At 43.5% G+C, this 14,497-nt stretch overlaps 2 protein-coding genes across 2 annotated transcripts; both read left to right on the top strand.

Moving 5' to 3' along the window:
- Window positions 1-2,254: 2,254 nt before the first annotated feature.
- LOC308090918 (aquaporin-3-like) lies at window positions 2,255-3,223 on the top strand (the record flags this gene model as incomplete). The annotated part of the gene is made up of 1 exon (XM_080436192.1): window positions 2,255-3,223. One exon carries the CDS (start codon window positions 2,255-2,257, stop codon window positions 3,221-3,223), a length of 969 nt encoding a protein of 322 aa, XP_080292318.1.
- Window positions 3,224-4,203: 980 nt separating this feature from the next.
- LOC308090917 (aquaporin-3-like) lies at window positions 4,204-5,169 on the top strand (the record flags this gene model as incomplete). The annotated part of the gene is made up of 1 exon (XM_080436191.1): window positions 4,204-5,169. One exon carries the CDS (start codon window positions 4,204-4,206, stop codon window positions 5,167-5,169), a length of 966 nt encoding a protein of 321 aa, XP_080292317.1.
- Window positions 5,170-14,497: the final 9,328 nt, after the last annotated feature.

Below are 14,497 nucleotides of genomic sequence, written 5' to 3'. Positions count from 1 at the left end.
TCCTAAAACAAATAAAGTCAAAGTGCAATGCCAATCAGAAAAAGTGTCCATTTCAATCAGTGCGATGCGGGGGGGGGGGGGGGGGGGGGTGAGAACGGAGAACGGAGAACAAAAGGTACATAATATTCCAAATGATGTTACGGTAGACCTGGCAGAGCGACCATTGTGTGTCTCGTTGTAAATCCTCAAAGCAACTGGCAGGAGGGACCTGCCAAGTCTCATACAGTTCCACCCCGGGGAGGTGAATCTGTTATATTTCCTCTCTTGCTCAGGTGCCCCACTATATGTGACCCACCGTGTCAAAGTGACTGTCATTTGGGTTTTTTTCATTTTCGTTTTCTCATGTCTTATAGAGTGATGCCTTGCAAAGAGATGCCTTGCAGAGATACAACGAGCTGAGAAAACTGGACTGAAAGGGCACTTTCTGACATTTTATCACCTATCCCATCATGCATTGCTGACAGGGAAACACCTCGTTTGTCTGAAAAAAACGCTTCGTGGTGTTGCCATGTCTGCTTAATATAAGCAAACTTGTTTTTCTGTAAAGTTGCTTATAAATATTGGTAGCTTTTTATTTGTTGTGAGCTTGTAGATCGGCTATTTTCAAATAGCCGATGTATGTTAGTTTAAAGTGGTCATGTGGCCTATAATAGTCACTTAATTATTTTGGTCTTGTTTTCATAGACCTGGTTGCTTATTTCTGCAAAATCTGGCAACACGCTCAACGTTTGATTACAAGACTGTCTTTGTTCCCTGTATGCTCTCTGAGACCAAGCATTCACCACTGCCCCCTGCTGGAACTAGTGCCCCAGGAGGATTAACATAGATACCTGTACATGACAGCGTTAACAAAATATCATTGTTAATACATCTTTCTTTGAGATTTACATTAGACACAAGCCAACAGACTAGTGATACCTTTCAAAATGTTCGGGTAGAAATGGCGGTTATTACCGTGATTTTGCTATGCTTGAGCGGAAACTGAGTAATTGTTAGCAATGCTAGCGGTTGCTAGTTCTAACTTATATCTTAGCTACATGTTTAAGCATTTATTTCATATTAACATGTTGATTTATGCTTTGACATTTATGTCAAACATACTCTAGCCTAGCATGTGAAGAGTCTATTTTGTTTAGTTTTTCTGCTTTCCTGAAGAATGGGCACCCGCGAGAAGACTGTCCCTCAGTAAAAAATTGTCACAAATCTAGGTGGAGGGGGTCCAGCTTCCTCGCTGTATGCACCTTAGCCACCTCCTCCACCCCCTCTGTGTCAGAACTCAAACGCCGCTGTCTACGATGGCTGGGACATGTGCTCCGAATGGCCCAGGATCGAATCCCAAAGGTTGCACTGAGATGGACCCCAGTAGGGAAAAAGGAGTCAAGGTCGACCCCAAACCACCTGGCGACGAACCGTGACAGCTGAGCTTCAGGAGATGAACCTTACGTGGGGCGAGGCACAACATGCAGCACAAGACAGGTCCCGATGGAGGCAGACCCCCTCCAGTGAGGTCCCCACGACGGAGCCCGCCTTCCTCACCAGCCTGTTTAGGTTGTTGGTGTTGCCTGCTCTGTTGCCCCCCCCCCCCCCCTCTTCCAGAACCTGGCAACTCGTGTTGCCAAATTCTGGAAACAAGCAACCAGTGTTAAATCGTTCGCCATTGACGGCAGCCTCGCAGATAGTTTCAACGCATGTTTGACTATCATGGGACTCTACTATGAATACTAGTAGAGAAAAAAACAACTTTGCGTCGGTTATAATAGACGAATTTCCCTTACCCACGCGCTCCCATTATGACAACGGAGGGGGTTTAAAAAATGACGACAGGGGAATATATGGAAAAAAAGAACGCCACTTTTCAAGTCGTTAGGTGAGTAACGAGACATCAAAGATAACACTTAATTTGTCCGGAATTCTCCTTTAAAATGAAAAACATTATGGGGTAAGCATTCTGATACCGATAAATAGTGGCTTTAAAGGGATAGTTCCCTTTTTTTCTATTGATTAGTCACCCCATAGAGACTTGAAATTCATTCATGTTTTGTTTTTGTCGCATTCCTAAGCCAATTATCTGATGACCAGCGGACCGGTAGGCAGCGGTTCCGGTAGGAGACACAAAGGAGACTCTTTGCGTGGTCAGCCAGGCAGACCACAGCCAATGGCAGGGATTTGCGGCAGGGTGACGTCATCAAAGATAACTTAGGTGGAGTATAAAAGTACAGTAAATGCAACCGCATGTTCAGACCGAAGAAGTAAGATGTCAATCAGTAAGCAGTTTTCTGAGTTCAGGAGGAAGTATCCTCTCAAGCCTGTTCGCGGCGTGTACAGAGAGGGCCTGGCCGAGTTTGCGGGGACGTTCATGTTGATATTCTTCGGATGTTGCTCCGTGGCCCAGTCGGTGCTGAGCAAGAGTGCCGGCACGGACATCCTGAGCATCAACCTGGGCTTCGCCCTGGGAACCATGATGGCCATGTTCCTCTCGCGTGAAACGTCGGGAGCCCATTTGAACCCCGCCATCACTCTTCCCATGGTGGTCATGCGCAGGCTACCTCTGTGGAAGTTTCCATTCTATTGCGCTGCACAATTCTTGGGCGCCTTTTTCGGAGCGGTGGGCGTCTACACAGTGTATTATGATGCTATTATGGATTTTACCAAGGGGAACGTTAATGGAAATATAACAACAGCAGCCATATTTGCAACGTATCCTATTAATACACATCTCAAAACCCTAAATGGATTCATAGACCAGATGTGCGCAACCGGTGCTCTGGTCATGCTGGTCCTGGCCATCACCGACAGGAAAAACATGGGTGTTCCAAAGGACTTTGACGACGCAGCGCAGCCGGCGTACATGATCTCTAAAAGGTTCCTGGAGGCCCTGAGCGTTGCCTTGCTCGTCATGGCCATCGGAGTGTCCCAGCACTACAACTCCGGCTACGCCATCAACCCCGCACGAGACCTGGGGCCGCGGCTGTTCACGCTCTGCGCGGGATGGGGGACGGAAGTCTTCACGGCTGGAAATTACTGGTTTTGGGTCCCCGTGTTGGGACCCATGACTGGTGGACTTGTGGGGGCAGCTATGTATCATCTCTTCATTGGGCTACACCTCTTGGAACCCGGGCAGAGTGACAGGGATCCCTCGGTGATTGAAGATATCAGTGACGATCAGGCCCAGCCCGGAGAAGCGGCAGCCGTCTCGAACCCTGACGGTGCTCAAATTCCGTAGGGAACTTTAACTTCCCGTCACCAGTAGGCGGTGCTATGACTGTGATTTAAGAGTTGTCCTTTGATGTCTTCAGGCCATGACTCATCAAACCTGTGAAGTTTGGGAAAGATTTGGTGACCATGTAGTACAACTGTTCTGTTGCCAGTAGGGGGACTCAAGGGTTGCAAACCCTCCCCTTCCCTCGTTCAGCTACAGATACGCTGGATCACTGCAGAAAAGAATAACGCACCTGTGATTGATATAATCTGATCTAAGGAGAAGATTATAGTGTGTTTTATCACGTCTACTAAACGGAAACCAGCCAATCAGAATCCAGGATTGGGACTATCCGTTTCAGAACTACACATTGACGTCATTCAGAGCTTCTGATGGGCGGTCTCAACCAGTGGGCCCCCTAATATTTGGCAAAACGTTAATATTTTAATGATAATATGACATTAAAATTAAAAACATTCCTTCACAGTTTCATGTTGGTATTTTTTTCTGATAAAGCTACCAATAAATAGTAGCTTTAAGTACCAGAACACGATTGATTGATCATTGAATTAAACATGCTTTGAAAATGGACGCAGCTCACCCATCTGATGGGTGGGCCATGAACACTTTCAAGTGGGCCCTGAGCCAGAAAAGCTTGAGAACCACTGCAATAGAAGATCCTTGCTACTCCAGTTTACTATGTATTAGGCACTTCTGAGTGTGTACAAATGGAACCAAATTGGTTCCATTTGTTCACACCCAAAGTTACCAATCATTTAGCCGTGGACCCCCAGGAAACGCCCATCAAGGACCCCCGGGGGACCTCGGACCCCACTTTGAGGACCGCTGCTCTACACGTTGCAAGCTCATTGGCTCGGAGGCCAAATCAACTCCTGCTGACCACAGCCAATGGCAGGCATTTGCGGCAGGTGACGTCATCAAAGATAACTTAAGTGGAGTATAAATGTACGGTAAATGCAACCGCATGTTCAGACCGAAGTAAGATGTCAATCAGTAGGAAGTTTTCTGAGTTCAGGAGGAAGTTTGCTCCCCAGCCTGTTCACGGCGTGTGGAGAGAGGTCCTGGCCGAGTTTGCGGGGACGTTAATGTTGATCTACTTCGGATGTGGCTCCGTGGCCCAGTCGGTGCTGAGCAAGAAGGCCGGCACGGACACCCTGGGCACCAACCTGGGCTTCGCCCTGGGAACCATGATGGGCATGTTCCTCGCGCGCGAAACGTCGGGAGGCCATTTGAACCCCGCCATCACTCTTCCCATGGTGGTTATGCGCAGGCTACCTCTGTGGAAGTTTCCATTCTATGCGGCTGCACAAGTCTCGGGCGCCTTTTTCGGAGCATTGGGCGTCTACACGGTGTATAATGATGCTATTATGGGTCCTCTCAAGTCGAACATTCACGGAGATATGAAAACGGCAGCTATATTTGCAGCGTATCCTAATACACATCTCAGCACTTTAAATGGATTCATCGAGCAGATGTGCGCAACCAGTGCCCTGGTCATGCTGTTCCTGGCCATCACCGACAGGAAGAACATGGGTATTCCGAAGGACTTTAAACACTCGGCGCCGCCGGCGTACATGATCTCTAAAAGGTTCCTGGAGGTCCTGAGCATTAGCTTGCTCGTCCTGGTCATTGGAGTGTCCCTGCACCACAACTCCGGCTACCCCATCAACCCCGCACGAGACCTGGGGCCGCGGCTGTTCACCCTCTGCGCAGGATGGGGGACGGATGTCTTCACGGCTGGAAATTACTGGTTTTGGGTCCCCGTGTTGGGACCCATGACTGGTGGACTTTTGGGGGCAGCTATGTATCATCTCTTCATTGGGCTACACCTCTCGGAACCCAGGCAGAGTGACAGGGATGTCTCTGTGATTGAAGATATCAGTGACGATCAGGCCCAGCCCGGAGAAGCGGCAGCCGTCTCGAATCCTAACGGTGCTCAAATTCCGTAGGGAACTTTAACTTCCTGTCACCAGTAGGCGGTGCTATGACTGTCCAGGTCTGTTGTGATTTTTGGGCCAGATATGACCACTGTGTACAGTGAAGTTAAATGATTTTTTTTAAAACCTATTTTTAGTTTTCTCCCAAATGTTGTTATGCCAATTCATCCCTCCCACTGCTTGCCAATGCTGTTGTAGCCTACTGGCTCACTTGCCAGTGAGGCGCCCCCCACTGGGAGGACGTAGCGCTTCCATCCTACTCCGTTCAACACTCTCTGCTGACAGGCCAGTGTGGAGATACAATCCCCTCCACCTGGTGGTTTCCCGAATATTTGCTTGTACAACACAACATGGTAAATAGCATGACGACCGCATCTGCTCTTGTGTCACAAAACAATTTAAGATTAAACATTTTTATTTAGAGTAGCCAAATAATTTTTTAAAGCCGTTTTCTCCCAATTTAGTCATAATGCCCATTCATTCCTTCGCACACATTTCTGTATTGCCAGTGCTGTTGTACCCTGCTGACCCACCTGCCAGTGAGGAGTCCCCACCGGGAGGACATAGCACCTACGTCCTACTCCTCCCGTTCAACATTACCAGCTGACAGGCTCCGCCCCAGAAGAGTACGTGCAGCGACACCCTGTGTTTTGAAATTAAGTAATATAAGTAAGTAAGTAAGTAAGTAAGTAAGTAAGTACTTTTTAAATTAACTGGGCAAAGAGTCCTAACCGCTCGTTTCATTTTTCTTTATAATGATTATGATATATATTTTTTTCATTTAATTGTTTCCATTTTATTTTTTATAGAGACCTTTTGACACCTGGCTACATTTGGCTACAATACCATTTGAACAAAAGACAATTGATTGGACTGTAAATATAATAGCAATACAGTGCATGAATGTGAAGAAAGGCTGACACAAGGCTGAATTGTTATTATTTTGTTCACAGCACAGATGATGAATGGCTTACATCTGGCTTACACTGACAGCAAAAGAGTATTGATAATGCACTCTAATTAAATAGAATGATTGCAATGCAAAGTATTTGTATGAGTATGTGACTTGTTATGGTACAGAATGACTGGAGATGCAGTCGGCTCTAAGGTATTATCAAATACGCGCCCCCTTGAAAACAGTTTGGACAGCCCTTGATACGGGACACTCGGCCAAACCAGATGCACCGCAGTCGATTCGAACCGCTACACATCGCAGTGCCCGGCAGGTACTTTACTGCCACCACTTGAGCACACACTAAAACAGATTTTTGACCATGCTTACGTAGCTCTCGGTAAAGTAACCTCTCAGCGGAATGCACGTCACTGATATGGAGGAGGCTAAAATCCACACCGAGGTCTGCTCATAATTCCGGCATCCCATGGTTAGTTAGAATGGGGCCAGTCGGACCACCAAGACGTCGGAATAATGGGTGGTCGAAATAATGAAGTTGCACTCACTGCAGCCCTCTGCTGCAGTTGCACTCCCTGCAGAGAGCATGAGACACAAGCCCGGATTGAAGACACAATGCCACTTGGTCACAACACGCAAACCCTGAACTGGCCTGACACTCTTCACTATCATCCATCACAACACAGATGTACTGGCACCTCATAGCACTTCACACACTGTTTTCTTTTTTATATTGAAATTAATATAGCATATAAAATATTGTTCAAGCATCTAATGTCCGACTTTTTTTTTTTTTAAATTTCTGTATTTAACTTTTCTGAGTACCCCCAAAATACCCCTAAAGAGCACCCCAAAAGTATCAGTACCCGCATTTGAGAGACTATGATGGATATGACCAGTCACTATGGAGAGGCATGAGAGAGATGATGGAGATAGCGCAGGCTGCAGCAACCAAGCAGTTTGAAGAAGCATGCTGGCCTACAATCAGAGCCCTTGTTGGTATACTGTAGGTGAAGGGTGTGACATTTTCAAATGCTTCCGCCTAACAGTTCTTTTGCAAGAAAAATTGCTGATCTACAAACTCAAAACGCATCTCATTGCGTTGTGAGTTTTAAAATCAGCTATTTCCGTCATTTTTGGGGGAAACTTGGAATATATTTTTTTACTATGTCATTAGATGTGCTTTATGAATGAATGAATGAACCAATGAATGAATAAATTTTGTATTTTCGTGTCATGCCAACATTTTGGCCCATCCCATATGGGATTATTATATGACATATATTACACAAAAAGAAAACAACCGACGTTATGTGGGCGTTATTTACGCGTTTAAATGTTTTCATGTTTAAAATGTTAGACTACTCCCAACAGACAGGGCCTCACACCCAAGGGGTTTCTGGACCACAGGTCTGGTGTTACAAGTTGTGCACAACTGGTCTCAGTTTTTTTTGTTCTTGTTTTTTAGCAGTGCTAGCCACTTCGACGAGTGAATGTGTACGACTGTCTGTCCGTATGTCTGCATGCCTCCATGTAGCATGAACACCTGCAACTGATTACAACAAAACAGAATGGCTCACACGCGTGCGTCACTTACAAAGGCACACACACACATGAAGGCAAAGTGCCACCGCACGTGCACGCACACGCGCGGGCAAACACAAACACACACAGAGACCCAGCACGCGCGCACACACACTCATGACGCACGCACGACACATGAGAACATGACACGGCACACACTATAGCAGCAGTCTTCCGTTTCGATCTTGAATAAGCGGTATTTGCCATGTAATACTAAGAAATAGATAAACCAACTGCTTACCGTGAAGCCAAGGATCACACTGAGAGACACGCAGCTTCAAGACGCACGTACGCACACGCATGTGACTCAATGAAAGCCACAGCTTCACACTGGGTGGATTTTTAAAATGTTTCTAGTGTGAGGATCTGGAAAACCGTGTAACCGGTCACCACCAGAAGTCTCTAAAGTAGAACTGCACAAATTTTTGTTCACATCCTTTTTTTGAAACATGGAACCAAATGGACCTGAGTTACAGACCACTTATGGGTCCATTTGGACCCCTGATGGTCCCCTGACCCGACGTTGAGAAACATTGGATTACCGTCCAATGACCATCTACAGATACCTAGATTTGAAATAACTGCTGGCTAGTAACCTGGTATTTTTTCCCCTCTTTTTTTGTTTTTGTGAGATTTCTACAGCGTAGATTGAGGTTCCAGTGAAGAGATTCTAGACCTTTTTAATATCAAGGACCCCCAGTTTGGTTACGCATTAGATCATGCACCCCCATTTGATACAATATATTTTTTAATCTGGATTGAAAGAAAATTACACTGTAAAATCCTCAGAGTTAGAGACCCGTAAGGGTCCATTCGGGACCCCTGGTGGAACCCAGACTAGCCTAATTTCTCCTGCTGCCAGTAAGCCAAATAGATGCCACTACCCTTTTTTCACGATATGTTTATTTTGTGGTCTCTCTGGCAAACGAGCATACGTCGCTTTTTTTTCATGCCGTTCTTTATTTATTCCGTACACTTTTGTGTGACTCTAACTACTTCCATATACTTTGAACTAGAAACTCAGTTCAAACTTTAAAATGTACAGCTTTTAGCAGTGGGATGTGTGCGTGTGTGTGTGTGTGTGTGTGTGTGTGTGTGTGTGTGTGTGTGTGTGTGTGTGTGTGTGTGTTTGTGTGTGTGTGTGTGTGTGTGTGTGTGTGTGTGTGTGTGTGTGTGTGTGTGTTTACTACACTTTTTGAAATATTTAACATATTCTTTTGTAAACATTCATTTCATTATAATGGGAGTATATGGGTAAAAGAGCCCACTTCTTTTTTACCCTGGATCTTGTGCTACAACTCTTTATTATAACAAATAATATAACAAGTGTTAACATGCGTCTGTAAAGTATACAAGAGTAAACAATGCTCTCAAACCTTTCCTTGCCTTTTCTTACACTTAACTATTTAAACCAGATTAACTATTAAATACATGAAATGGAAAAGAAAGAAGGCTAAAGGTTAGCTAGTGTGTTTGTGCGTGCGTTCATCCGTGCGTGTGTGTGAGACCTGTGTGTCTGTTGGTTCCATCCATGTTGGCAAACTCAATGTATTTCCTCACGTTGGTCCAGTAGATGTGATCATTGATGTAGTCTAACGTCAGGCCGTAGGGCTTGGAGATCTTATCCTTCACGATGACTCTCCTGTTGGTGCCGTCCATCCCCATCCTCTCTATGTGGGGGTTGTTATCACTTATGTCTGACCAGAACAAGTATCTGTCAGGGAGACACTGTGTCAGGGTCACTATTCACAACTAATCACACTTAGTGGACAATATGAAAACTATCGAAATAAGTTAACTATAACAAATAAATTAAATTAAATAAAAATAAAACAAGGCTGTCATAGAGAAAATGTCCTTAGTTTTTGTCAATAGCCAATATCTTTCTTAAAAAATAATGAACAATGTTGTTTCACTATTATCCTGCGCTTTTTGAATCTTGCCCCTGACCACCTCATTTTACAATAACAAAAAAAAAAAAAAAAAAAACTACTACTAAAGATACGTTTTTAGTCCATTTTTAAAAGCATGAGTGGACTGTGGTTCTCTCAGGTGTTCTCAGGTGTTATTTAAATTGCTCTTGTAGGCTACTGCAATGTTTTTTAGACAATGTGCAGTATAAGAATATTTGTAATGACACCTATTGTCGCAGGTGTTTTAGTTTTTATCTCTTTAACCTGGATGTTCCCATTATTAATAGTCAGCGTATCCATGCTTAGTAACACTACTCTCTCCATAACACGTCTTCCAGTGATTACTACATCCCCACCACTTCTTCCAGTGATTAATACAATCTTTAAGCATATAATAAGCATTACCACGCTTTATAATTATTTTGTTCCTCCATCGTTTTTTTGTTTATTTAACTTTGACTGTCTTTAAGTATTTTTATTCTTCTAGAGACTAGAGTAAAACTAGTAGAGTATTTCTACTCTTTCCTCTCAGAGTCAAACTCTCTGTTTTTTGGCTCCTCGCCCAGCTTTTGTGGTTTCCTGTCCTTTAAGAGCAGTTCCTATTTCTAGTCGTTTCTTATCCTCTTTCGTCACACTCACTGACACACTGCAGCATTTATGAAGTCTTAATTTTAACCCCTTGCGTTCCAGCATGAAACAGACTTTTAAGTATATTCCTACTACTTAGTTCATCATCACTTATTCTAGATGTGGAAAATAACACAGTTCAAGCACAAAAGCATCAATACAAAAGCATATATGCAACAATATGGTGGAAGAAGGCTCTGATCTCCCTCATCGCCAACTGACTCTCTTAGGGGCTGTCTGGAGAGGATGGAGGGGTAGTGGAAGGCGAATTCCCCCATTCCGGTGTGGTAGGCACGCAGACCAGGGAATGATGCAGCCTAGCGATAACGCGGCCTGGTGATTGTGGTCGTTGCGACATCAACCTTATCAGCTGCTCCTGTTGGGGTGTTGGGCCATCCGCCTCTGGACCCTGCTCTAACTCCCCCTCCCTTTCCCCCTCATCTGAACCTAGCTGCTTTTCTGACCCTACCCTTCCTGTTGCATGTCACCCTCTGTGTCCTCAATCTCTTCTTCATCACTATCAATAATTATCACCGCATCTCTGATCCTATCTTTGATCCTAGCATCTAATTCCATCCTGTCTTCCCTCTCTCGTTCTTGTTCTCTCGTTGTGACATCATGAGCTACTCCCCTCCTGTCCTCCAATCTATCATTATCAAGGGCAGCTATCGCCAGGTCTAATATTTCTTCCTCTGTTGGAGCTGTATTGCTAACAGAGCTGGGCCCTGCTTGAGCCGCCTCCTGACTGTAGTGGGGCCTAGCGCCATCTGAAGGCCCCTGAAGTGTCGGTACATAAGCTATCTTTTTGGCTCTTGCCAGGCGAGGATCTCGATTCATGCAAACAACTGCACTCCGGCAACAGTGTGTGTGTGTGTGTGTGTGTGTGTGTGTGTGTGTGTGTGTGTGTGTGTGTGTGTGTGTGTGTGTGTGTGTGTGTGTGTGTGTGTGTGTGTGTGTGTGTGTGTGTGTGTGTGTGTGTGTGTGTGTGTACAGCAGCTAAGTGTACAGCTAAGCATATTAAGCATAATGATGTACTGTATGTGACAACATACCATACAAAAATGTGAAATGCTGAGCAATCAGTGACCGTTTCTCCAGCCACGGAGAAAACATGCAGCTCACATTAACTGCATAAATAATAAGTAGCCTATCCATGTGTTATGGATTGACTGACGTCAACATAACAAGATCATATAAAAGTTTGTGAAAACCTGGTGTAGAGAGACAGGAAACCAAGGAGAGACGGAGGAGAAAGATGTGAGACAAGACCAGCAGTCAGATTCAAACTCACATCCTCACGGATCATGGAGCACATGTACACTAACTTTTCAGACCACGACCCCCCAAAATAATCAAATTTGAACTGGGGACCCCCCAAACTAATCATTTTGTTTTCTTGCCTCTATAATAATGGTCGTATTTTTCTTGTTTTCCTCTTTTAAAGATAGATATTACAAAAAAATTTAAGTCCTAAAATTGTTACATATATGTATGTATGTATGTATTTATGTATGTATATACATATGCATACATACATACATACATACATACATACATACATACATACATACATACATACATACATACATACATACATACATACATACATACATACATACACATATATGCAAAACTTGCAAGTCTTAATGAGCATGTTTAGGAGTACTTCGACCGTCTATTGAAACTATTATTATTACTAACTACTATTATGCTGTTTTATTGGTTATTTGTAATCAAAACAACCTCCAACACAGTGACTCTATGTATTATTTAGTTCTGTGAAACTAACCAGCACATATCTATGTACTTTAGATAGAGGCCAACACTATGCTATTGAATACAAATTAATATAAATGGTTAATATGTTATTATTGCTACATTTAACATGAATGTAGTAGTCGTCAATAGAAGATCCATCAGATTATCACAATTTTACTTTATTTTTACTAGTCCTGACATAGACAATCATGTACTGAAAGCTTTTATGTTTTTTTTATTTATGAACATAAGTCATGACCCTTGGTTCCATTTATGGTGTAAATGTTATGTTTCATAGTAGGCTAACCCATTTTCTAAACATGGTATTTTGTGAAAATCATGTGCTATAACAGTGGGAAATATTTGAATTGTGTTGCTTCATGTTTCAATAGTTTCTATTGGTACGTGATTTCCTTTTCTTTTTATAATTGTTAAATATCTCCATATTCTGATAGTACTCATTGCTATAGTGTTTGTTCAGTAACAGGAGTCTCCCTATCTCTCCAGCACTTTATTAAACAGAAAACAAATTTTCAGGTCGGGACCATTTCTTTTCTCCAATCAGGCGAGAGAACTCACAAAGGATACAGTACAAACCAAGTGCAATTGGAAGTGGTGACACAAAGCCGACCCGATTGGCGACAAAGGTCATGACCCCTCAAATAACCCACCAGGTATGTTTAGCAGTGCTGGATGCTGAGTCCATATTGGGTCACTGAGCCCCTGAGCCTGAGGCCCTTTCCACACGACACAGACATGTTTACAGCTGTACATTCATGTTTGGTACTCCCACTGTGTGTGCGAGTGGGAGTACAGTAGCCTACATCATTGATCTAATATTCCTCGCTGTCATTGCATCGCTGACTCCATAGCCTACAGCAGGGCTACTCAACTTAAGATGGCTCAGGGGCCACTCAGCAAACTACCAAAAGTCCAAGGGGCCGCCAGCTAAAAATGTCGGTCCTATTTTGGATTTTTCGATTTTGTAACACACACTACACATTGTTATTGTTATAAGAAAATGTACATTTTGACATCATATTCTTTTCACTGTACCTGTTTATTTTGTGTGTATCTCCAGTGGCATCAGTTACAGCAAAAGCTAAGGTATGGCAAGGTTAGGTTTGCCAACTCCCAGAGATTGAAATAAGGGACTTTGCCGCGCGGCCAGGATAGGTGTCCCTTATTTCGGCAAAGCCGCGCGGCCGAAAAAAAATGGGGGTCAAACCCCCCCAAAAAAAACGAAATGCATAGAAAACTATGCATTATACCTGTAACAATTGACGCACCTGTATGTATGTCTGTATGTCTGTTTGTTTTTGAAAAAAAATTAAGCAACCCATATATTTGAACGGAAATGTATATTTTTTATCCTGTGCTTAAAAAGGTTTGGTTTGACCATGAGGGGCCGCAGAGACACTGCGTTGGGGCCGCATGCGGCCCGCGGGCCACGGGTTGAGTAGCGCTGGCCTAGAGTATACATTTAGGATGTTCTGTCACGATCAAATTGCATTCTGTATGAAATATAGGTGGTTGTTTAAATGTGTATGTGACCAAAACACAACTTGCCAATTTTCAAAGTTTTAAATTCATCACCACAGATAAAACCCACCACCTGAACTTTACCCACTTTTTACAATGGTAGAGAAAGTTTACACAGTCTTATATTTGATATCATTATTTCCATTACTGAGATACAGTATTTTAGGGTGTATCAGCCACTGAGATACAGTATTTTAGGGTGTATCAGCCAAAGGCTTAACATGGTGATAGACATTGGTGAGGAAAAAAAAGGCTAAAGTACTGGTTCTCAATGTCAGGTCTGTGGACCACCAGGGGTCCAAATGGACCCGTGCAGACCCATGGATATCAAACTGGGGGTCATTGAGATGAAAAAGGTTGAGAGTCACAGGGCTAAAGGACCTTTTCATCTACAGTGTAAAGGGGACATGCAGGGTCTTCAACAACCAGTCAGTAGCACGTCTGTAACAGTCAGATAATAACATAAAGTGATTTAACAGTACGTACATCAGGCCTTAGGTAGGGTTCACACAAAAAAAAGGACCTGCTGTAACCATGACAACTAGATTTGTTGGTGTTCAGGGTAACCAATGACATCTTCCTGTACTACACACAATAAATGTAGGAGATGGAAACACTTCATTTTACTCAATAGTTTATTCTTTATTGAGGTTTTTCACTTCATAAGATAACAACGATTAAAAATCTAACATAACATAACATAATTAAACTATGAATGTAAGTGGCTACCACTGCTGTCAAATGTCAAATCAAAAGCGAACATTACAGTTGTTAAGAAGCATTCAGGTCCATGAGCTTTGAATGATTTGATGGATCCTATAGGCTCATCCATAATGGTTTGATGGATCTTATAGGCTCATCCATAATGGTTTGAATGGTTGGATGGATCCTATGGGCTCATCCATAATGGTTTGAATGGTTGGATGGATCCTATAGGCTCATCCATAATGGTTTGAATGGTTGGATGGATCCTATAGGCTCATCCTTAATGGTTTGAATGGTTGGA

Source organism: Gymnoscopelus braueri (genome assembly GCF_963280865.1).
Source record: "Gymnoscopelus braueri genome assembly, chromosome: 8".
Classification (NCBI taxonomy): Eukaryota; Metazoa; Chordata; class Actinopteri; order Myctophiformes; family Myctophidae; genus Gymnoscopelus; species Gymnoscopelus braueri.
This window is presented reverse-complemented; position numbering and strand designations above follow the sequence as displayed.